Here is a 26,071-nt window from a genome sequence, read left to right on the forward strand (position 1 = left end):
AACGTGGAGGGGGATTTTCATTTCAGCATTTTGTCCAACTAATTTGTCAGACAGATTTGCTCGGACTTCAGTGCACTGGGCTTATAACAGTTGGTCGGAAGAAAGTCTGACAAAACGCTTCATGTAGTGCCCCCATATAGGAGCATCAAACATGACCATGTGTAACGAAAGTGCCGCTAACGTCCGAGCTTCAGATATCAACACATCAAATGATGTCTATTTGTAAGAAAAAATATTCGACAGGAGGCCTACAAGCAAAACAGCAATGCAAGAAACGTGCATAATCTAATGAAGTAAAACTAGCGCAAGTTTGGTTTCTTTTTTTACAGTCACATTAAAAACACATGATGATGTATAATGTATTGCACGCTGTTAAATGCTCTCTGAAAGTTACATCTGTGGGATAGTATTTTTTCTTTATTCGCAAGAATAATGTATAGGATGAGGAATCTTATCATTATTTTGGCTGACGCTGTTCACCGAATGCGAATAAAACTTGAATGGAATTGAATTGACATGGTTTATTGACTGAAAATACAGCCCAGACACTGTACATTCAGTTTACAATGAAAACATGAAATTGCAATATTTCATAATATGAGATGTTTAAAATCCACAGACTGTACAAGTGGAATTATGCAAACATCCATCTAAACCAACATTTACAACAACATAAAATAAAAATCAATATTAACAACTTATACCGGGGTTTTTTACGACACTAAATTGTTGTTTGAACATCCACCCGGAGATAAACGGACACCTTGATGTGGGCACAAAGGAACAGTTTGCACGGGGGAAAAAGGAAGGAGACAATATTCCACAAAAAATACAAAACATCAAGTTTCACCATCCATCGAGTAAAAATATTATGTCTTAGAGGGATTCAGTGAAATTGCTGAGAACCATAAAAGAGAGACAATATAAATATGTCATCAAATTTTAACTTTTCTTGTTTCTGTGTCGTTATTTCACATTGAAAAAAAAGTGTATTATACAGCGCGATATGTATAATGCATGGAACAGCCAGAAAACACTTTCTTAAAAACATTATCGAGCATTAAACTAATTATCTGCTGTACTAACCACTGGAAGCATCTGTTTGAGTAAAAGCACATGTTCACACTGCCGTGCATGGATTGGTAGGAATACAATTGAAAAAAAAGGGGGAGAAAAAATACAGATGTTGGTTAAAACTCATTTTGCTTTTTATTTTGTTCATGAAATTTTGAATAATAGGCCTATTGTTTTACACAAAACTGAAAACGGACAAGTCAATGACGGGAAAACTGAACTTTGAGCGTGCTGTGTCTTCGATGGCATCAAAACGGCGAAAGCGATAGTTATAATTATATAATTATAGCTGTACACAATTAATGTGATTATGCCCGTTTCCATCCACACCGATGACATAATATTGCATACTGAAGAACGCCTCATATAGCGTCACTGAAGACGATAGTAACTAGTTTTGCATTGTATTGTATAGGCCTTATTTGCCCATATACAATGTAGGCCTAGCAGATCTTGAAACGGTTGACATTGGTCTCACATAATTATCATGATTTGATTTGCATCGATTATGCTCATTCTGTGTATAACCTACTTTAATTTTAGCAGTCAACAATATACATCTATTAATCTATTGTAAATCGTTTTGATATGTCACGCCTTGAAACACCACGGGGCAGATTGACAATCTAATATTGCATGTTCAAACAAAAATACTTCAGTATATCAATCATGTTGTTTGTAAACTCCTGACAACAGACTCAAGACACTGGTTTTACACCGGGTACATCGGTCACGGATATCATGCGTGACGCATCTTTTATTGTCATTGATGACACCATTATCCTGTTTGTCACTCCACCTACCGATCGAGGGCGGATGAAAATGAACAAAGCAAGTTTCAACCAGTCAACGATTACTTCCAGAACATCCGGGTTATTTTGGTAGCACGCATGCGCTGTGAATGAAAATCGGTACTTTGCCAAAATCGTCGTTTCTCGTCCGCCATAGTACAGAAATCACTGAGACAAAGAATCCGGCAAAAATGAGTTCGGTAAGTGCACGGATTTCGGTATTAATTTGAAGAAGTGAGTAAATACGCTAATTTAGAATAAAAATTGATGCCGATATGGGTGGATTTCAGGTGTTATCAAAGCGTGATTTTGGCTGTCGCCCCTCCATGACACATGTGTTAGTTTCTGGCGGCGAGCTAGAAAGCCGTGTGCCCATAGACTTGCACGGGCATTGTGTTCCATACTTAGTTATTTTTGCACGGTGCCCATAGACAAACTACATGATGCATGCTCGGCTTGTGAACGGGGTAATGTGGCAAGTTAGCGTATGACCGTGTACCGGTTGTTGCAGTGAGAGAGCATAGCTCGTGTGGATCGTGTCTGTACAGCTGTCTATGTATATGACCTACGTCACTTTGAGACTTTCCGCTGATCGCTCTATTTCCCCGAACGTGTTGGGGGTTGTAGGCACATCGAAGCAGTTAAAGTGACATCCTTTCAAAGGACTGTGTCCATGCGTTATTGAGCTAGGGCGAACAAATCGCGTTTTCAGTAGTAATTCCAATCAGGGAAATAGACCTTCTATGACTTTTTTTTTCTCTCTCACCAAATAACTGGTCTGTGTGAAATAAATGATGTTCATGTGAGTGTATCTAACAAATGTTAAAGATTTAGAACCAGGGTGCTAGTGCTGACGTTACTGGTACTGTTAGTTACTGCTAACGTTAGCTTTTTTTTTTTTTTTTTTTTTTTTTTTTTTTTTTTTTTTTAAGAACTTCAAAGTTAAATTCTTGATTTTCTAGTTCAGTATGAGAATATGAATGAACTTGATTATAGCCTGTAACGTCAGGGCCTGCAATTGTAGATCTGCAATCTGACAGTAAAATCTAAATACTGTTCTATTGGAAGTTGTAATTTTATTTCAGTTCACTAAAATGTGAAACTATATTTTTAGATGCTTAAATGAGTGAGTGACCCTGCTGAGTTGTGAATGTGAGTGTACACAAATCTTATGTGAATTAAGTGAGACGAAGGAAACAAAAGCGACATTTAACATTGTAAATATGAAATAGATTTTGGATCTAACGTTAGAGTTCTACTTAGAAATCTCTCCATGAACATGGAGGAAGAATGTCTAGATACCAGTATCTATCTTAAGTCATATATGGGTCATAAAAAGAATTTGTGCCTTTTGTTCATTTGGAAAGGGAATCGACTGAAATTTATTTATCATTACAATGTTTCATTCATTAGACAGAGCATATTGTATGGTAGTTTGTTGTGGAATTCATTTGATTACGTATACCTTTGAGTTTTAACTTGTCATGTCATTTTATGTACAAACTAATGATATCGCATAGTTGTCTGTTTGCATGATTGCATCATCCAGGAAACCATTTGATGAATATGGAGCAGTGCCTATACATGATATACAGTAACTGTTCGGTCTGTTTACAATTACCCTACTCAGTTTTGTGATGGAAAATGATTGAACAATTTAGCACATAATCTGTAATATCAAAGTAATAGAAATAATGTATGGAAAGTCTGTGGAGTGGGTAATAATGCAACTCCCAATTCAGAGACCCTATTTTTTTTATTTTTTTTTTTAATTGTATAGACATGCAGGGCAGGCATAAATTCATTTTGAATTGTGGCATTTTCTGAGTGAAATGTCTTGTAAGTGGGTCCTGGAAAGACTTAAATGACTTGTACATAAGTTGCTATTAAATCGTCATTCAGTTGAAAATTGCAACTATTTTGAAAAAAAAAAACCCACATAAAACAAGTGATGATATTTGCCAGTATGTTATTCCTCTATTCTTTTTCTTGTCTGTTTTACAGAAAGCCGGTGATGGGTCAGTCAAAACTCCCAGTAAGTTGACATTATATTTGCATTTTCCCTTTTGGTTTTTTCTGTGCATAAGTCTCTGATTTTAAATCTTATTCTTAATATCAGTAATAAGTTTAAATGTGTGTGCAACTGAAACACTTTTGCTTTGAAATGTATATAAAAGATTTCAGGACTTGATTATTGCTACTCATCTATCTTGAGTTTTAAATTCCAGCCTCATAATGAAATCAACATAAGAGTTTACATGTTTGGTGAATCAAAGGACTTACTTGCTTTTTTCGTGTGAGTACCAAGATAAATTAACTGTAATTAATAATAAACTGTTATTAGAAAGTGAAATAAATTGTAATTTTCCAGTTACATAGGACTTATGTGCTCAAGATATTTGTTGTGAAGCATACACTCTGTTTGTGCATTTACTTTTAAAACACCAGTTGCAATAGGAGATTTGAAGGACTTTCATCAAATTTTATCAGAACAACAACATCAACAACAACAAACTGATACTAAAATTCATCATGCACCAATCCATTCCCAAAGTGGATCTTCTCACGTTCTATTTTGTTTATAAACTTTATTTTTCAAAACATGTCAACAGTTAAGAATCATTCGAGCAGCAACTCTGCCAAGAAACCTCTGGCCAACAGCCACAACTCGTCTGGGCCCAAAGCTGTCAAGGTGATCCTCCTAAGTGATGGCACCAAAATCAAGACCATGTCTGATGGTAGCAAGATTAAAGTCTTGCCAGATGGCCGCAAGTTCAAGATGAAGTCACCCTCATCTGCAGCGGCACCAAAGCAGAACAATAGCTCACATTCCAGCAAGCCTAAGGATGGCTCTCATCGGCCACCACAAGTCAAGACAGAAGGCAGCAACAACAAGGTTGCCCACTCAGACAAACCCAAAGATGACAGGAGACCGAAGGAGGAGTCAGGCACTCCAAAGCCAAGCAGTTCCAGTATACGTGCCAAGGAGTCATCCTCTGCATCCAGAGATATCAACTCAAAGCACAGAGACCACTCCTCTAAGGTGGAGAGCAGTAAGCACTCAGCCAAACCCAAGGTTGAAGTGAAGAAAGAAAAGTCTGCTGTCAAGAAAGAAGTAACGAGTCCACCAAGGGTCAAGGAAGAACCACGCTCACCCACCAAGCCTGTCAAGAAAGAGGAAAGGTAAGGGTAACACCTTTAAAACAGCCTCATAGCTGCAGTTCTGAAATTCTGATGATGATTACTACATGGGCACGTATTGGTATTTAAAACTGAATCCATCTTCACCATACAGCTCTCAATGTAGCACTATGCAACTCCGTGAAAGAAAAGACTGCTTCTCTCCTTTCCACTGATAGTTTAACGTGCTAGTGTTGTACTGGCTTTTAATTCCATTGTTTGTGTTTGTATGTGATGCAAAGCAGTGTCAGTGTAAAGAGACCTGCTAAGGGTGGTAAGCACCTGAACACATTATATGCCACCAAGAATCAGACTAATAGATATTCAAACCACGATAAAGTAGGAAATTATTTGAAAGACATGCAATTATTAATGTAAAATGTGTCAACACTGATAAAAATAAGTTGTATGCACTCTGTTGCCATTTTTATTATTAATCTTTGCTTCATTGTCAGAACTTTGTCCTGTTGTTTTTCTCGTGTAGCCCAGTGAAAGCTGTCAAGAAAGAAGCAGTCAGTGATGAAGAAGACGAAGATGATATTCCCCTGGTAATAACAATTTGCTTTCAATTTGGAAATGATACATATATGTTTGACTCTTGTTATAGTTATATTTTTAACTCCAGTGATGAAATCAAAAGAATTGTTGAAGGACTGTGTAAAATATGCTTAGATAGTATCCAGATTGGATTAGATGTAGCTACATGTAGTGTTGGAGTTTCAACCAGGATATAAATCAAGCAGTAATTGAAGGTAGAGTAGGGAGTGGTACATTCGTTGATTTGGCAACTTTTGTCGGCCTATAGACAAAGATTGCATGCCTTACCTTCTTACATGACATAGTGTGCATGCATAACATTCCTGAATGAACAAATGTCCAAAGGTCATACTGTTGCATGGCAGAGGAGTACACATGTTACACAATGAAGGAGTGTTTGATAAAGCTAAGCACCTGTGGCTCTTCATGTGTCATATCTCAGACAATGTACTAATCTGATTGCATTTGTCAACAAGAAACAATGTCTCAAGAGTAATGAGATCTCAAGTTATGTGATTGTGATGTATGCATTTTTGATCATATTTCTCAATGAATGTATGGAGCAGTTTAGCACCATCTGGTTTTGTCATGAGAAAATATTGTTCAAAGGTTATATTTTTCTGTTTACAATCAGGCAAAAGAAGATGTCATGACAGTAGGTGTTTCTTGTGACTGTGTCGTTACTTTTGTCTTGTATTCAAGGTCATTAGCTAGTGTGTTTTGTCAAGTTTTTTGGACAAAAGCCTTTTTATGTTTGAAGAACTGAAATTAATATTACTCTCAGAATTTCATATGATTTTGATAAACTTCTAGCATATTTGTTAGATCTTCTTTACAGTAAATTGAATTTTACTTTTGATTTGAAGGTCTATTCACATGGTAAATTGGCTGTGTCATAAATTGGTTCCTATTTAATAGAACAAGAAATTTGAGCAGAGTATGAAGTCAGAGAACTCTCAACCCAGGAGAACAACCAAGAGGCCATACTATGCTGAAGATGATGAGGAAGATGATGAGATGAACGATAAAGCTCATGAAGATGAAGATGATGATGATGTTCCGCTTTCTGAGAGGTACAGAAATGTTCTTCTTTTAATATGAAATATGCCTGACTAGTGACACATTTCTGTCATGTCAAGATTTAAAGATTAACTGTTGTGTGATTTGCTGCAGTTTTCATTGCTTGTGTGCATTGTTTTTATCATATGTTTGCTCTGAAAACTACAATATTCATGTGCTCCTGTAAAAAAAAAAAAAAAAAAAAAAACAATGGGAGAAGCAATTTTATTTTTATTTTTTTTTTTTTTTTGTAAAGCGTTCCTTTGCTTGCTTGAAGTCATGGCATTGTGATAGATTATCCATACTTTTGGATGAGTGGCCATTTGGGAAATACTCAGTAACAGTTGGGAGATTGGAATAAAGGTCTGTATGTCTACAGTAGATCGTCCTTATTGAATATTTCAAAGGTTATGATTTGGAACATATTGCCACAATGAGTAAGGATATCAAGTAATATTTTCTAAATTTCTGAGGTTGAGAATGACAATTCTGTTATCATTTCCTACAAAGCACTTAAATAGCATTGTGTGACACATCTCTTATGGCCAAACAAACTTAGTTTGCAGGCACAAACCCTTGTTGATCGTAAAGGAGTCTGCTTGCGCCAAGACTACTACACGCACTGCTGCACTGCAGCCTCTCCCAACAAGCTACAACACAGGGCCTATGGGACAGTGCCGGAGTGGTGCATGTAATAGTCTTGGCGCAGACTCCTTTACGACCAACAAGGGTTTGTGCCTGCAAACTGAAACAAACTAACAATTGATTGATTTGAAATCATATGACTGGGAGTGTGCGGAGAGCAGCAATGCTGCTAAACCACTGCCTCAATCTCAGTACCTCTAACCTTTTTCTACGCTGAACACACATTCTCTACTGGGCAAAATGGATCCATGAAATATTCTAAAGATATGTTTTGAGCAGGGTAATGATAAATAAGTCAGTAATGTTGGGCTTGAATGATTTATATTGCATCATTGTTTCAGGATTACAGTATCTTGCAGTGCTGTTTTATATTATGAACAATGCCTTTTTTTATGAATTTTCATTCATCTTGTTTATCATTTTTTGTCATTTTTATCTTTTGGTGCATGATGTAGGAAAGAGTCCATAAAAAAGATTAAACGAGAGGAGCCAGTGAAGAAGAAAAGCAGCAAAAAGCGAAAACACCAAGAAAGTGATGAGGATTATGAAGCAGAGGATGATGAAGATGACTACAAACCTGCAGTAAGTGTATGAGTTAAAGATCTTTACTTCACAAGGGTATTCACTAGTCTATACTATGTTGTTCTTATAAAAGTGACATATGCATGCTTAAATGAATGAAATGCTTGAACATATATCCAGCTAGCTCATGCTACAAACACAATATATGACATGTCAGAGCTATAGTAAATCTTGTCCAAAAGGAACATTGGGTATTACTAGCAAACTATGATAGTGCCTTACTGGCAAGGATTGCCGGTGACAATTGCTACTTTGAAATATTTGCACACAGGCCAAACATAAATTCTACCCACAAATTTAACCCTAACCCTAATCCTATTCACAAAGATCTCACAAATGGTCATAATGATGTTGATGGCTTCTCCTTACTGCCTAGCAATTTTCTTTTATCTCACTTTTGTTTTCCTTTGCAAAATTACCATAATGAAAGTATACAATTCCTGCACTTTGGGGCAATGATTTTGATATATGTTTTTTTTTGGCATGTATCAGATTACATCATCAGAATCTGTCAAAGATTAATGCATTCTCTTTGACCCTTTAGGCCAAGCAAAAGAAAGCATCAAAGACACCATCCAAGTCAAAGGAGAAAGATACCAAGAAGGACAAGAAACCATCCAAAGATAAGAAAGGGAAAAAAGGAAAGAACTCTACTGAGGACAAGAAAGAAAAGGGAGGAAGGAAAAAGAAGAAGGAAGAGGAGGAACAAGAAGTCTGGGAGTGGTGAGTTTTGCGATTGGCAGCTCAGACAAAGTTGAGTAACGAGTATGTCAAGATATATGACTCCTGACTTCTGAACTTTGTATTACAGTGTAATCTTTATTACCCAAACAATTTATAAGCAGTTTGCATGGAATGTTCAAGTGTATGCCAGTGCAGGGAGTTATTGGATTGATGTACAGTCACACTATGCTTTTATTTACTTCATTGACTCCCAGCACAAACTGCAGAAATCTTTGCATAAGCCGAGGAAGTGTTACCTTGTTTTGCCTCAAGATAGAAATGAGGATATCTTGTGAGTAGTACATATTTCTCGGAAAGTATGGTGATCCTGCAGAAGGTTGGAGTTGACTCAATCTGGTAAATGTAGTAAGAGAAGGACACAGTAGCTAGCTGTTGGCATGATGAAAAGGAAAACACAGGCCTAAAAAACGGCGAGATAGTCAAGAACAAATCTAACAATCCATTTTCTCTCTAAACTTTCAGTGCTAATTGTGAACAATAGTAGTGTTGAATATGTTGATGAATGTCGTTAATCATATTGTGTTTGAATTCATTTATTCCAGTAGTTTAAAAAAAATGATACCTCGGTGTATAGATGACATGCTAGTTTGATTGAGGGGTGAAAGATTATATCAGCCAGTGAAGATGTGAGTGGTTTGTGTATATAATGTGAATGCATAGCATGATACTAAAGGAAACCACAACCCACAACCCAAAGAGCAATGTTGATTGAGTGAAAACAGCAACATTAGTGGAACACCAGTGAAATTTTGAGGAAAATAGGACAATAGGTGCGAAAATTTATGAATTTTTAAAGTTTTGGTGTTGGAACCACTGGATCAGGAGACTACTAGAGAGGATGACATCATTTGTGGACAACTATATAAAGAAAATATAAAGAGAATTCCACAAAAATTCCTTTTTCATGAAAGTTACACATTCCACCAACTTGATACTAAGATAAAAGGGTAGTAATAATCCCCCTGCTTTCTGAAAGCAGTTAGTCAAGTGCTCTGTCATTATGCTAGAAAAGTGAAAGCATGTTGAATTTTCTTTATATTTTCTTTATATTGTTTTCCACACTTGACATCATGAACTCTAGTAATCTCCTGATCCAGTGGTTCCAACACCAAAACTTTAAATATTCATAACTTTAGCATCGATTGTCCGATTTTCCTCAAACTTTCACTGATGTGTTTTTCTAATGTCATTGCTTCCACTCAATCCACATTGCTCTTTGGGGTTTGGTTTTTTTAGAGTTAAGACTTAATCTGTATGTTCCCACCAGGTGGAAGGAGACCCCACACCCAGAGGGAGTCAAGTGGATGTTTCTTCAACATCGAGGACCTCTGTTTGCCCCGCCCTATGAACCTCTCCCAGACAACGTCAAGTTTTACTATGATGGTAATAATGGTCATATTTTTGAAATATTTTTTTCACTTCAATTCAAGTTTATTTCCACAAATTCAGTTAAAAACATACAGAGAGACAATCAATTGAAATATACATTGTACATATACAAACCAAAAATTATTTCAGGTAAGTACGTAGTCATCGAAAGTGTGTGATGGAGATTGACATAACAGTTTGAGTAATAGTGGTGAAAATCAGCAGTAGGCTGTTGGCCTTTCGAAGCTGATCCCATTAACAAGTTTACAATGTTTGAAGCTATATGTCATTATGTCATAGGTCGCGAATAATATTGAAAATCAGATTTGCAGTGATTAAGGACAAGGAAAAGAACATCTAAAAGAACCCAGACATACCAAAAACAACTATAGGGGAGTGGGACAAGTGGGCAAACTTATAAATAATTGTAATTAAACAACAATTTGTGTATACATATGTTATAAAGGTCTGCTTTAAGTGCAAACAAATTTATACATGTCATAAAGATACTTAATACCAGTGAAATACGATCTTGAATCTTAATGTGAATCTATGCTAAGCAATGCAAATTGAAAAACCATAAAACAAATTAAAATAACTGGAAGTACCCTGATCTCAAAAACTGTGGCAGAATGCTGCGCCCCTTCCACTACCCTGCGCAACAAGGCGGCCCCCAGCGTCAGCCCATTCCCCTGCAGCCGCGCTCGCTCCAAACCGGTCTACGCCCAGAAGGTATAAACATGCAACACCTTCATGAAGAAGTGCAATGTGACACCGTGACAATTTGATGCATCCCTGTTGTTTCTCTGTTTCGCTCCCTTGAGCCAAAGGCTCAAGTGAGCTATTGCGATCGCTCTTTGTGCATCGTGTGTCCTGCATAAACTTTTTACATTTTCATCTTCTTTTTGAGAATCCCATGACCAGGTAAAGAGGTAAGAGTCAGCAAGAATGCATGGAAGGTGAACTTGTGATACTCGGGTGAGCATGAGACCCTGGGGTCTCTTGTTTCATATCATTTAGCAGCTGTGTTACAAGGTGACAATGAAGTCACTCATGCAGTACCTGTTTATTATCAGATTCATGTAACTCACATGTTTATGTGTCATAAAATGATAACTCCATGACCAGGTATTAGGACTTCTAAGCTTTTTATTTATATTAGTCCTTTTTAAGAATGCAGACTGATACATTTACATGTCTTAGTTGCCTTAGAATGGGAATGTGTTTTATGGCTTTAGAATTTTCACAGTGTGCATGTAGTTCATTGGAATGGCGTAACAAATATGTTCAAGCTAGCAGCGCTGCCCATTTCTTGGTATTGGCAATATCATACATATTGTACCTTGACAGTATAGTCCAGGCTAGGCTCCATAGAAAGTGCACCTAACCTTGTTTTTCGATATATACAATGTTTTTTGATGGTTTCTTGTCAATTCGAGGGTGCTAATTCCAAATCCGATTGATGCCACTCGCGTAACCTTGAGCATTTTCGGCAAAATGCAAAAATCCAAAATGGCCGCCAGATATGCTAATTTGGCCATGATAATCCCATTTATGTCAATTTTATGACCGATTATTACATCAAACTTTTTTAAATTTTTGTTCCTTGAGTAATTCTATTTGCACTTGCTAGAAAATTTTCATTTAATGTAGGTACATTAAGTATTTTAAGCTTATTTTCAATTCAAAATGGCCGCCATTCCTATACTCATGTACTTTATGAATGGCAAAAAAATATGCATAGAAATAGAAGACGAATTTACTGTTTTTCCAGTCACATACCTACGCTGTTATCAAGTTTTGCATGTGCAATGCAAATCTGATGAGTGCCACTTGCAACACAAGCAAACAAACAAACAAACAAACAAACAGAAAATATATTCTTTGTAATCTTATATGTTCTTCTTAATACAAAAATTCAAAATGAATGCCTCTCATATACCCCTGTACAATATGAACGATAAAATGTACACGGAAATAAACGAATTATCTCTTTTTTTTCTGTCATGCAGCAACACTGTTTATCAATTCGGGCGCGGATTAGAAATCAGAAGAAATCAGAAGGTTGTTTAAGGCTGTTTTATTTGTGATGCAATCATCCAAATTTGCTTCCTCAATCTGGATTTTTCACAAGGAATTTGGGAAAAAGTCCAACAAAACTTGAATTGATGCCAACATCACGATCGTTTATCAGGAATTATTAGACATGAATATTTGATACCTACTTGCCTTGAGATGTTCAACTTCATAAAATTTACTCTGATTTACTGAAGATAAATCTCAGATGATAACACAAATGAAATTGCCAAATAATTGTCTAAAATATCGAACTACCTAAAATAACTCTAATCTGAAAGCGATATTATACAAACTGTTCAATCACCTCTTCCGAGAAGGAACATGAGGCAGGGGAAAGTTGAAAAAAGGACTACCCCACTTCCTTCCCTCAAAAAATCTCTGATATTAAAAAAGAAAAAAAGTTTTTCTTGTTCACCCACAGTATGATATGCTCGAAAATACAAATGGCCTTCTGCCTGATCTGTATAAAGTAGATCACATTTACCACTGGTTCTGTGATGGCGTGATTTTTCACCTATTTGCTCAAAGTTGGTTAAATTGTAACAGCATGAACTTGTGTACTTTCCACTGTAAAATTGGTTACAGCTCGTTATTCCGCAGGTTCGTTACTCCGAAGGCTCTTTAATCCGAAGATTTGTTAGTCCGAAGGTTCATTTTTCCGAATTTCATTTTCGGATTAATAAATCTTCGGAATGACGAACCTTCGGAATAACGCCACAAATGTTCGGATTATCGAACCCTTTTTCATTTTCGAATTAACGAACCTCAAGGTATAGGGAATTTTTGTGTTTCCGATTGACGACCCTTCGGATTAACGAACCCTTTTCCATTTTCGGATTAACGAACCTCTTATAGGTATAAGGAATTTGTGTGTTTCGGATTGACGACCCTTCGGAATAACGAACCCTCGAAATAGCGAACCTTCGGAATAACGAACAGCACCCGTAAAATTGACACATTTTTGTGTCTGGAGATGAGTACACTGCTCTTACCTTTCCTTCAGTGATGAATTGTGGAATTATTGAATATTTACCAATGTTAGTACAATGCAGGTGATTCATGATAAATGTAATGGGATGAGTCCATTTTTAGTCAAGGGGCTTGTTTTACACCTGTTTGCCCCCATCTCTGCTGCTGCCCAGCCCTGCCCGACCGCGACCCCTGCAATCCTGCAATTGCCTTACAAGGTACTTAGGGGTCACTCGGTGATCTTGCCATAGAAAGAAGGTAAAGACGTGGGGACTTGCTTGAGCACTCCTTTACAGAAGATCGAAAGCCCAACCTTACCAGCAACCATCCACAGAGCTATCTGACAATAGACATGCTGACATTATTGCCTAAAATGTAGCCATGATAGGTGAAAGGCTTCACTGTTCTCGCGATAGATGGATTTTACCACCGGTTTTCTCGGAGTAAAATGTCTTTGCGTATGATGTCCAGGGAGACTCTAAGATTTCTAAAGTGCTGCCTCATTCTGAAAGCAGTGCTATGACAACTTCACACTGCTTGTCTTTAATTTTCAGCACTTGCAGCTTCAGGATTTCGCAGACCACCTGACTTAGGACTCTGAATGATGGCCTCCTCCAGGGTGGCTATAAACTAACTCCACTCCTTTTAACATGGTGACATGATAATTACTTCATGAAGGAAGTTTGCTCGTGCAGATGATCTTACCCTTACGTCTCATAGAATGTCCTTGGATGACATTAGCCGAGTACTAACCCCTCTCAAGACAATAGAGGAGTAATTCTCCTTCTGGAGACTTTGCCTCCACCTTTACATGATAACCATTAGGCCCATGCCTTCCATCTTAGCAACCATCTTGCCAATGCTATACAATGTTCAAGGTAGCCTTCTGTGGCAGGCACATAGGCTAAGGAAGTCTACCCTCCTTCACTGGTGCTCAATCACTCTCCCTCCTTACGCTGGAAGGAAAGGATGGCAAGTGTCCCCAGTGCCGTCTACGCATACCCCGATCTTGGCTTCCAGTCATGATAACCTGATAACCTGACCTTTTTGTCTGACAAATTTGTTCTCAGCCAATCAGATGCAATGGTTTTTAGGCTTATAACAGATTTAGGCTTATAACAGTTCCCCCCCCCCCAAAAAAAAAAAAAAAAATATATATATATATATATATATTTATATATATCTGACAAACCGCTTCACGAAATGTCTCCCCCCCCCCCCCGAACCTGCCATCAATGTGTCAGAAATCCCACAAGCCAATCTAGATCTCCCCCTATCCCCATCACTGAAAGCTTTGACCCCAAAACCGGATGGTGCAGAAGATAGTCTGAGGCCATGGACCATCCAAGTTACCAACAATTTACTGTCTCTGGCCTGGCAACAAAGCCAGACGGCTTCAACGGACTTTCATCCTGGTCCTATGGCAAATAATCACCCTCTGACCTTTGAGGAAGTCATGGAAGTGCTGAACATCATCAGATGTGGTTGCAATAAAGGTAATTGCGGGTCGGACTGATATGCATCTTTAGTCCTACAATCCTGCAAATTTGGGGCTGATGTCGCCTGGTGTCAAACATCAAATTAAAGAGATCTTTGAAGACAATACAAAAAGAACAGTTTTGGTTTTAAGACGAGAATGAATGACCTCATGATGTCAAAGTATATATAATAAACACATGGGACAGAACTGAAAGAGGTACTTCATATTGGTCCTTGGTTTTGAATAGTTTGAAAGGTATTGCGTTTGGACAGTTTTTTTTATACCTTCACCACTGTTTGTTGTTGTTTTGATTCAAGAAGAAAATAAAGTTTGCTCGATAACATCAAAGCGGTACTCTTAAATCATATCATATAAAGTGATTGAAGTTATGATCCATTTCAAACTCACCACAGGACTCCCCCCCCCCCCCACCAATTCCTTGCACCATTTCTGTCCCTATTAATAACAGTTTCAGTGAAATACATGTTAGAAGCCTTGCTTTCTAGCTTCCCCTCCATTTCAACATTATTTAATAAATACCATGTATCTAGGTTCTTAACAATGTGTAAGTATTGCATTTTTATATGCAACCTGCATGCAGAACAGGATGGTATATCAATTTTTTTGCGTGATGTGTAATGCACTTATATTCTTTGATGAAACAGAATAAAAGATAAGAAATTGTGTTAAACATCGTAACTAACCATTCATAATTCAAATAATTCAAGTAATAATCCAAATTTATGTGGTAAATAAGGACTTTTGCATCATTAAAGAATAACTTTTTGTTAAGAACATCCTTCAGATATATGATAAGCACTAGATCTTAATAAACAATATAGTTGGATGTCCAAAAAAAAAAAACACCCAGCAAATTGGCTTTCTATTTCCACATATATTTTTGCCATTCATATTGTACAGAATAAGAGTGATCGACGACCACTTTGAAGAATAAAGATACATGTAGGGCCTTTATATTGTAAGTGGCACTCAATATATTTGCGTTGCACACGCAACACTTTATAACAGCTTAGGTACGGGACAGGAAATGCAGTAAATTTGTTCTATATTTCTATGCATTTTTTTACCATTCATATTGTACATGAGCATAGGAATGGCGGCCATTTTGAATTGAAAATGAGCTTTAAATACCAAATAAATTTATATGAAACGAAAATTCTCTTGTAAATATAGATGGAGTAACTCTAGGAAAGGAAATGTACAAAGTTTGGCGGAATAATTAGTAATAGAATGCGCCTTATTCTGATTATCACGGCCAAATTAGCATATTTGGCGGCCATTTTGGATTTTTGCATTTTGCCGAAAATGCTCAAGGTTACGCGAGTGGCATCAATCGGATTTGGAATCAGCACCCTCGAATTGACAAGAAACCATCAAAAAACATTGTATATATCAAAAAACAAGGTTAGGTGCCTTCTAGCCTGGACTAGTATGGATACTGTATAGGGAAAAAAAGGAAGTAGTGACCATTTTTACTATCACTTCAAGATGTGGGGTTTAGCCAGACTGGATGTGATTAGCAAATATTAAGATTGTAGTCTAAGTTGGTTATCATGATCAACCAGTTTTTAGGATTATTTGTAATCGGTGGTTTGACTTTGTCTTTATGTCACGTTTTATTGTTGCATAGCAGGTTAGGAAACTTTTTGCTGTGTTTACTGAGTCTTATTGTGCAGACAATGACTCATCATTGACTTTAATAATGTTTTACTCTGGCAAGTTCTTGTGGAGCTTCTTGTTGGGGGGGGGGGGGGGTCCCCCCCCCCACCCGACATTTCACGCCATGATTTTGCAACACGCAGAGCTTTTGCCGCTTCATTTCGTGACTTTTTTTATTGCAGTCTCCCGCATATTTTGAGACCAAATTTGCGACGTCCGCGTACACCGCTCTGAAGTTACGTAATGTTTTGCATAATATGCATGTCAACCCAAAAACGGCTCAATATTCATGAAATGGCTGAGATATCCAAAAACAAAGTGAAACAAAGAGATCCTAATAAAAGGCGTGGCCTGTAGTCTTTTATTATTATCACTTTTTTGGATATCTCGGCCATTTGAAAACCAATTTTCATCAAATGAGCGTTGAATCCTTCTTAAAATTACATGCTCTTTCATATTTCATAAGAGGTTTCTCATTATCTCACTTAGGAATGTAAAAAAACATGAATCCCCACCTCAACCAGTAATGTACAGCCCCTTTAATCGTTGAAATTAATCAACTCTAATGTAGATAAGCCTGAAAAAGTGCCTGCAACAAATTTTGGCAAAAAACAATGGAAAACAAAAGGTCGAAAAAACAATAAGAATACGTAAGAAATTAACACAACAATAAAAAAAAAAAAAATTATTTTGATTGTACTTTTTACTAGAAAATCGTTTGGTGTGTTTTGAAGAAAGCTGACACAAAAAATTGGCTATCCTTCAGTCTTTTTAGTGGAGTTACAGGTGAAAATATGATTTCATGCGTGAATTTGCATAATTACTTTACTAAAAATAGAAAGTCAATATTTTTCTATTGTATGATCATGTAATCTTGTAGTTAACATCCGGCTCTATCTTTAGGCAAAATTTTGCGGCGATCACGCCATCGGCGGCCTAGATCTGAAGGGGGGGGGGGGGGGCAAATTGACCCCCCCTCAGTAAAAACTTGGTCTCAAATAGCCCAGTTAAAATAGGGTTAAGCCCATTGTAGTCAACTCCATGTTGTGTATCTGTATTTGGGCTGCTGTGCCATGTTAACTTGTCTTGTTAAAAACAGTCTTTTTTGACTGAACTGTTTGTCCTGTGACAGGTGAACACATAAAACTGAGTGCGGAAGCAGAAGAGGTGGCTGGCTTCTATGCACGTATGTTGGAACATGACTACACCACCAAAGATGTCTTCAATAACAACTTCTTCAAAGACTGGAGAAAGGTGATGACCTAAAACACTGTTCTTTTTCCTCCCTGTTCCCTCAAAACAGTGGACAAACAATTATTTCGTGTTTAAATTTAAGCACGTTCAGTCTTGAATGTATTTGTGACAGTAAGTCTGGACTGTTTATAATTTATTTCCAGTTGTTCCACATTGTAAGCGACATCAGTCGTAATGATTGCACGCACGTCGAGAGCCCGGCACACTATGTATGTAAAACACTTGCGTTTGCAGTGTGCATGTGATCAAGCATATTGACAGACAGCAAGGATAGCGTATTGCCCCCAGCACTCTCGTGATCTCAGATTGCACATTCTCTCTTGTTTCTAAATTCATGAAACATCAAATGACAAGGATCTATTTTTAGGTGTTATATAAAACAAATGATGAATTGTTTTTCATTCATGCAAATTTGGACAGAATATTTCATTCGGTGAAAGATGAAATTATTGATCCATACAAGAGGTGCAGATAATGGATCATTTCATCCTTCACCTCATGAAATATTCTGTCCATTGCACTCATAGACATTCATTATTAACTTTGTGCTATGTAATCACATGTTTCTTTGTTTTTTTCCTTCTGGCTGTTAGGTCATGACACCAGAAGAAAAGGCTAAAATTGTGAAGCTTGAGAAATGTAACTTCAGGAACATCCATGCGTACTATGCTAAGAAGTCTGAGGAGAGGAAGGCCATGAGCAAAGAGGAAAAAGCTGTGAGTATTTTTATCTTTAAAGCATTGTCAAGTTTTGTCAACCAACTTGATGATATATGATTTATCCAATATACAGATATGTGTTTGTAAATGTCTACAGAGAATAGAGATGGAGAGAAAGGAAAAGTTGAAAACCAAACATTACTCTGCATACTTTGTGCCTTGTCACTTTAATCATTTTAAGACTTGGAAAGGGATATCAATTTGGATAAGTTATAAGGTATCGGGTGGTTGCGGCTTACAAAAATGTGTAGAGGTTTTGTTTGTTGAGCATTCTTGAACTAGAAAAGGACTAAAACTTAACACATTGCATGCCAATCGTGCTATCATGACGATCAAAAGATAAATTAATGAAGAGCCGGAAAGCATTCCAGCCTCACTGTGTGAAATTTAGCATTATCAACACCAATCTTTGACTTCATTATGGCAGGAAATCAAGAAGAAGAATGAAGAGATCCAGAAGGAATATGGCTTCTGCATGTTTGATGGCCACAAAGAAAAAATTGGTAACTTCAGGGTTGAACCTCCAAGTCTCTTCAGGGGGCGTGGGGAACATCCCAAACAGGGCAAACTCAAGAAAAGGATACAGCCAGAAGATGTCATCATTAACTGCAGCAAGTAAGCCATCTCTTTTATTTCTGTATTCTGAAGAAGTGTATGTATAAATTATCTGAGTTGTTGAGAGCTTGTTGCAGTTTTTAAGGTAACCCTTTTTTCCATTTTGTGTAGATGGGTGATGTTTTAGACAGGAGTTAAAAGTTCAAATGTTGTGTGGTGGTGCAGCCAGGCCAATAGTTATGAGTTTTGTTGATTTTGATAGGTTTATGTTTGGAAGAGAGGGTACTTTGTCCTAATAGTGTCATGCTGAAGGAAATTTAGTGTAGGAAATGAGTGAACAGATCAACTTGTACTTGTGAATACCTTATCAATAGATAGATAGATAGATAGATAGATACAGACATACATACATGCATACATACATTGAATAAATAAGTACTGTAGACAAGGCCACACTAGCTGCTGCTGATATGAATGGGTCTTCATATCATAAAGTCTGCAACAGTTCGATCAAATTATATATCACTGGGTTTTAATCATTTTATTTTCCATAAATTTCTGTACTCACTGAGCTGTTCCCAAGAAACAACAACAAACCTTTACCTCTTGTGTTGACTTTGTTATGTGAGAACCCTATTTAGATCAGCATTGGGTAGGATGTAAAAGGACTTACTTGATGTTAGGGGCCCTGTAACCATGAGAAGTGTTCAAATACCAGGTCTCTTGGAGCTTCATATGTAAGCTACCTTTCTTGAGTTATTGACCTGTGATTATTTTTTCTCTCTGTGATAGAGATTCTGAATGGCCTCAGGCCCCCGAAGGTCACAAGTGGAAGAAGGTGATCCATGACAACACAGTGACATGGCTAGCCTCTTGGACAGAGAATATTCAGGGTGCCATCAAATATGTCATGCTTAACCCCAGCTCCAGGATAAAGGTAACTATCATGTTGTTACCATAGCTGTTGACACAGTGCACTCCCGTTACAAAGAACACGGTTATAACGAAATTCCAGTTACAATAAAGGAAACATTCAGGCGCCAGCATTATCTGCTCTCTGTTTCGTGATTGTTTATTTGTTCGGTTATAACAAAATTTTGATATAACAAAAGAAAACTGCTGGTCTGGAGGACTCCGTTATAAAGGGAGTCCACTGTATGTTGTGAATCGTATCGTTGTGCAATGCTTTAATGCAAATGATAACCAGGTTGACACTGGACTGATGGTAGGAGATGAGAATCTTGTGTGTGTTTTGTTCAAGGGTGAGAAGGACTGGGCAAAGTATGAGATGGCTAGGAAGCTGAAGGGGTGTGTGGACAGAATTCAGACTCAGTACCGAGAGGACTGGAAGAGCAAGGAGATGCGTGTCAGGCAACGTGCTGTGGCTCTCTACTTCATTGACAAGGTAAGGGTGCTGTCTTATTAATAGGGAGCTTTTGATTTTCGTGACGGGGACGTGCAGAGGGAAAAAAACCTGGTCTGAGCATGCGCAGAATCATGTATTAAAGTTGATCTATTTATGGCTCACGCGCCTGAGTTTTCACTACGCGTTCTGTGCTTTTTTTTACGTTCGCTCAATTCACAACATAGAGGGCTATTTCATGTACCGATCTTATGGGGGCACCATTTTATCTTTTATACGTTGTGTCCCAGCGTAATCTAAAGCTACTTTTCAGCATGACGCGGAGAAGAGGAGAATGTCCAGCTCAAGCGTCGTCTCAAACGTCTGCGCAGCAAATCTAAAGCTCCCTAGTATCGGGGAGATGAAAGCCAGGAAAGTCCTACTGGAGATGAGATAAAGAGCTATTTCTTTGTGCGGTATGCACGCACAACAAGGCACACTGTGTTCCCTGAACGTTAACTTTCCAAGCAAGAATCTTTTGTCACAGTAGGCTGCCTTGCATTGATACTTGGTGTTGATTTGACATACTTTTCATATACTGTATTTGTGTCGCCAAGCAATGTGACAGAAGGATATTGTTTAAAGGAGCATTCCAGACGACTTTCATAATTTCACATCATGTAGTACATAAATCAACAGCTCCATGTATAGACATGTGGAATTTATTGTGCCCTTGAGCAGAGAAACCACTAATCTGAAAATCTTAAACAAATTACGCTAAACAGTGTTGATGACATAGGAGACTCACATATTTCAGAAATGTAGCAGTGTAATTCCATTACAATACTACTACTTCTTTTGTTCTGCTTCCTTGAACCCCAACTCCTGCATTCTTATGGTGAGGCTGCCATCTCATCATCCCTGTTCATTGCAATTCATCAAAAATTTTGAAAGCATTATTATTCCTCATCCCAGTCACTATAAATTCTGAAACTCTGTACTCAGCATAACTTATTTATAGTTGTTCATATGTAAAAGTCTGAAAATCTTCCGGAGGTCCCCTTTTATACTGATAAATATAAAGTGTATATGTTGTTGTGATCAGTTTTGCTTTTAATATAAGCTTTTCAGTATTTCCCCAACCCCTATGTTTGTCTACTCTCAGCTTGCCCTTCGAGCTGGTAACGAGAAGGAGGAAGGGGAAACGGCTGACACTGTGGGCTGCTGCTCCTTGCGTGTAGAGCACATTAGTCTCTACGAGGAGAAAGATGACAGAGAGTTTGTGGTTGACTTTGACTTCTTGGGTAAAGACTCCATCAGGTACCAGAACTCAGTCCAGGTGGAGAAGAGGGTAAGAGTAAAAGCTTCATGATTCATGCTATAGTAAGGCTGTTATAGTCTTTATAAACCTTAACAACACAGAAATGGGGCAGCACAGTAGCCTTTGTGGCAGAGTAAAATGGTTTGTTTGTGCTGTTCTCAGGCACTATTTGTCTATTCAAAAATATGGACCTCTCTGTCTTGCAAATGATCAGAAGGATCTCCCGAAAGTTGGTAGGATCAATCAAGTAAGTCTCCATACAGATTTCATGGCTCACACTGGGAAAATTGGGCCATTATTGCTTTGGTCTCCATTACAAAGATTTGCTCAGATTGTGTTACGCCAGAGATTCAAAATATCATATGCAAGTGAAATGGTGACAATGACTGTTAATGATGAGTTATATCCGTGCCAAATCTATGAGTTTTTAACAGCAAGAACAAAGCTGGACAAACTGTCTCTAACAAGATTATGAATTGTACACTTCATTCTCACATAGCTTATTATAATAAGATGTTTCATTTCTTTACGTGTATAATTATTCTCTAGCATCATCTGTTCACATCCTTGAATATTCCTTGTACAGGTGTTCAAGAATCTCAAGCTTTTCATGGAAAACAAGCAGGGTGAGGACAACCTGTTTGACCGACTCAATACCTCCATCCTGAACAAGTATCTACAAGAACTGATGGAAGGTCTGACAGCCAAAGTCTTCAGGACCTACAATGCCTCGATCACTCTCCAGAACCAACTTAATCTACTCACTGAAGGTACACTACTCTCTTCAGACTCACTATGTTCCCTCATGTCTACAGTCGTCTTATTATTCTGGTGACTAGGAGAGTGATCAGCCTGAGTTTATTGCTCTTTCTCTCCATGCAAATTTCTGCAACACTGCTGTGATGTATGTTACTCTGCATTGATTTATTCAGTGAGTTTTGTGTTAGTGATATTGCATGCAGAACTATGTGATTGATGTGTATCATATTAAACTGTTATTGACCTTTTTAGGGAGTTCTTGTAATGTTTTCTGTCAGGCTTTCATATGTTAGAGTACTATCAGGGACTTACAGAGTATTTGGGCCTCTACTTTTTCTTGTTGATTTTGCCATACATGCTTAGGCTGCTACTACCATGAAGATATGTGTTGAAGTAAGACTTATGCATCTGACTCAACATCAAAAGCAGTAATTGAGTATTGTTTTTCATTATGACTGTATTTTGTAATAAAACATGACAATGGCTTTTTTTTGCAGATGATGACACTATCACTGCCAAGATCCTGTCCTACAACAGAGCTAATCGTGCAGTGGCTGTCTTGTGTAACCATCAGCGTGCTGCTCCCAAGACCTTTGACAAACAGATGGAAAACCTCCAGGAAAAGATTAACAAGAAGCAGGCTGATGTCAAGGATGCCCGCAAGGGGCTGAAAGCCATCAAGAGCGAGTACAAAGCTAGTCGCAATGAAAAACTCAAAGCGTGAGTCGAAGTCCTTATGCTATCATCTGTTTTTTAACCACAAAATATTTTCATTTTGTATATGTCTAGGCACTTGTAAAATGGCCAAGTGCTCACTTCATAAGTGTAATGCATCATTAGCCCCATATTTCACTTTGCTTCATTACTGAATCTTCTTCCCTCCTAGTTTTGCAGGAAGCAAGTACAAATTGTGATGTCATCCTTTTTTTTTAATGGTTGTTGTTGTTCAGTGGAGTATTCACAACATCCTTTCCTTGCTCTACCTTGTGAACCACTTCCAGCTTGAAATTCAATTGTCATATAACACCAATCATTGTAATGCTGTGTATGTAAGAGGACTGACAGTGTAAGTCATCTTGATTTCAGTAGTTGTGAAGACCACCTTGACTTTTCAACTGCAGGACTTCTGTGTTTACAGAATTAAGTGAGAAGATGCAATGTCAGTTCAGGTATTTTCTCAAAAGTATTTGCCATCTAATGTGAAATTATGGGTAAACTTAAAGAAGTGCAACACTCTGACATAAATTAAAATAACAATGCTACAATCTTCCCTGTTCCTTCAGTGCAATGGAGAAGAAGCACAAGCAAGTACAGCGTCTGGAGGAGCAGCTTGCCAAGCTTGAGATGACTGCCACTGACAAGGAGGAGAACAAAGAGATTGCCCTGGGAACCTCCAAGCTAAACTACCTGGACCCTAGGATATCAGTAGCCTGGTGAGTGGTTTGTGGAACAAGGTGTGGCAGGTTGGAGTAGGATGAAACTGGTCTGATGGTATCAGTTATTGATGATAAATGCCAGCATAATGCTAGTGTTTGTGTTGTATTTGGAACTGAATTAAAATTTTGACTTTGTTATATTCGCATGTTAGAATTATTCCAGTGGCAATTAATCCAAGAATGAAAATGAGTTCTTCTTACCAATTGTTGAAAACTGAAGTCTCATTTGACCAAACATCCTGAGTGTGCTGGAGGAAATGACAGGTCATGACAGCAAGTAACATTGTTTTCATTAATTGATGTTAACGAGTCCTTTTTTAATGTGATTTTTGTTGCTTACATCTGGCTATTTTCTTGGATGTGTTCCTAATGTCTCATTTTCTCTGTCATTCCTGCTGTTTCAGGTGCAAGAAATGGGAAGTACCAATGGAGAAAGTCTACAACAGGACTCAACGAGAAAAGTTCCGCTGGGCCATTGACATGGCTGGACCAGATTTTGTATTTTAATCCTAACTGTTAGCTCTCCCTCTCTGCTCTACAAAAAGAAAGAAACAGCAGGCAACATTCACAAAGCCCAATCCTTTCAAAGAATTTTCCGGAAATTATGAGATGTGATTCATTTGTGTTCTTTGGCCGTATCTGTGGATCCAGATTGTGTAGAAGATATGGTCCCTAAGCCGATAATGATATTGTATGCATGCCTCCTTGAATGGTGGGACCAGATGACTAGCATTGAGGATTGAGCTCATTGCTCAACATTTCTCCATTGAAACTGGCATGGAAGCTCATTGGGGGTTGTAAATGTGAAAACATCTTACATACTTTGGTCACATCAAGAAAAAAAAAAAGTTGGTCACCTGTAATGTGAGGTTGAAAAAAAAAACACACACTTGGAGAATATTGGCTTAAAAGTTTGAAGGGCATTCTTATTGCTTGCTGGTTACACATAGAGGCATTTGTTAACTGGGCTTGTGTGGTAATGGATTATTTGGTAGTGTGTAATTTTCCTGAGGGTGGGGGGGGGGGGGGGATGATAAAATATCCGTTGGGACACAATTCATGGCTGAAGTTGTGAATTGCTCTTTTGTTTGGATTGGATATATCAATGAGCAAAGTATGTGATGATTTTCACAAGGAAAGAGGAAAATGCCATTCAGTGTCATTATTTTTGGTGCCTGATCATCTTAGAGGCTTTGTGAATGTTGTCCGCTATGACTGTGGTAATTTCAATGTGATCATTTCTGTCCCCCTTTTTTACCTATTTAAAGATCCCAGTTTTCTCCTGATGGACTATAAAAGGATTGGAGTGATAAGAGAGATTATTTATGGTAATCAATATGACTGAAATTGAGGAATGGCTGGCCACAGCTGACTAGTCTTGACTGGTGATTGTATTTAATGGCGATTTAGTGTGTGACAGTGATACAAACCCTGGTTGAACTTCTCTGTCTGAACATGAAGACAGTATTACCCGATGAAAAGGCTGTTTCCATAAAATGGCTGATGTATTTTCAAAGATATGTCATATTGCCAGGCTGTCTTTTCAAACATGAGTTTTTGATGACAATTCTTTTGTTCAACTGTTGGTTTTATAAGTGCATTAAACCAGAGGAGAAAATGATGTGAGACTGGAATTGTAATAAATTGAACATTGTTAAGAGCACTTTGAATATGGTGTAAAATGAATTCAGTATCAACACAAAATTAGGACATGGCAACCGTGGGGAAAACTGTATTCATAGAAATACATGTCCTGCCTTATAATTACGCAAGATGTTTTTGCTCATTGATTTTCTATTTCTTTATTTATAGTACTCGATACCAAAAAATTGTTTTAAACAATTTGAGCAGTTTGCATTTATCACCATATATTATGTTTACCTTGTCAGCATGGTATTATTTGTCTCCTTTTTTCTTGTCTTTTTTTTTTTTTGCATTCACTAGTTTGCATTGCTGAAGTCAATTTCATTCTTAGTTCACTGAATCATGTGACATCATGTCATGTTAAATTATGAAATATGTGGATATGAATAATTGTGTTCTTATTGCAAGGCCTAAGCTTGTGTTTTGTAAGTTGTGATGCATTTGATTTGAATACTTTATTTGCAATGCTTTTATTTTTGGCTTGAACATTATCATTTTAGTAGAGACATTGAAGGGCATTTTACTTTACTTTGTGTGTTTCAAAACTTGGAGGATTGCAGAGTGAGTTTACATCAGGGATATACTAGCAAAGGTGCAAAGACTGCTGTCTGTGGAATCAGTGTTCTGAATGCTAGAAATCACAAGTGCTAATTTGTGCTGTGACCAGGTCAGGTTTTCATATTCTTTCTCATGTATACCTAGACATAAGGAAGAGTGACTTGCTGTTAGGGAATTAAGACATGAAAAGGATCAGTGTGACTACCCAACACCAGATTTGTTACCTCACCAGTGATGTCAAACTCATTGGTGTGAACAAAATGATGAATCCTTTCAGCTCTGGTGTTTGGCTGGA

At 37.7% G+C, this 26,071-nt stretch overlaps 2 protein-coding genes across 2 annotated transcripts in view; one reads left to right on the top strand and one right to left on the bottom strand.

Annotated features, from left to right (window-relative positions):
* Window positions 1-26,071, bottom strand: part of LOC139742036 (cytochrome c oxidase assembly factor 1 homolog) — a 425,467-nt gene that overhangs the window by 304,595 nt on the left and 94,801 nt on the right. The window lies entirely within an intron of this gene.
* LOC139742053 (DNA topoisomerase I, mitochondrial-like) lies at window positions 1,980-24,362 on the top strand. Its single transcript, XM_071652614.1, has 18 exons — window positions 1,980-2,065; window positions 3,870-3,900; window positions 4,478-5,048; window positions 5,530-5,593; window positions 6,501-6,655; window positions 7,742-7,868; window positions 8,413-8,591; window positions 9,880-9,995; window positions 17,321-17,442; window positions 18,036-18,158; window positions 18,589-18,776; window positions 19,509-19,653; window positions 19,978-20,121; window positions 21,224-21,409; window positions 21,966-22,149; window positions 22,636-22,858; window positions 23,422-23,571; window positions 23,979-24,362. The coding sequence occupies exons 1-18, from the start codon at window positions 2,057-2,059 to the stop codon at window positions 24,079-24,081; spliced, it is 2,820 nt and encodes a 939-aa protein (XP_071508715.1). The 5' UTR covers window positions 1,980-2,056; the 3' UTR covers window positions 24,082-24,362.

Source organism: Diadema antillarum, unplaced genomic scaffold, assembly GCF_040938485.1.
Source record: "Diadema antillarum isolate AM-2024a unplaced genomic scaffold, OU_Dant_1.0 seq00000975_RagTag, whole genome shotgun sequence".
Classification (NCBI taxonomy): Eukaryota; Metazoa; Echinodermata; class Echinoidea; order Diadematoida; family Diadematidae; genus Diadema; species Diadema antillarum.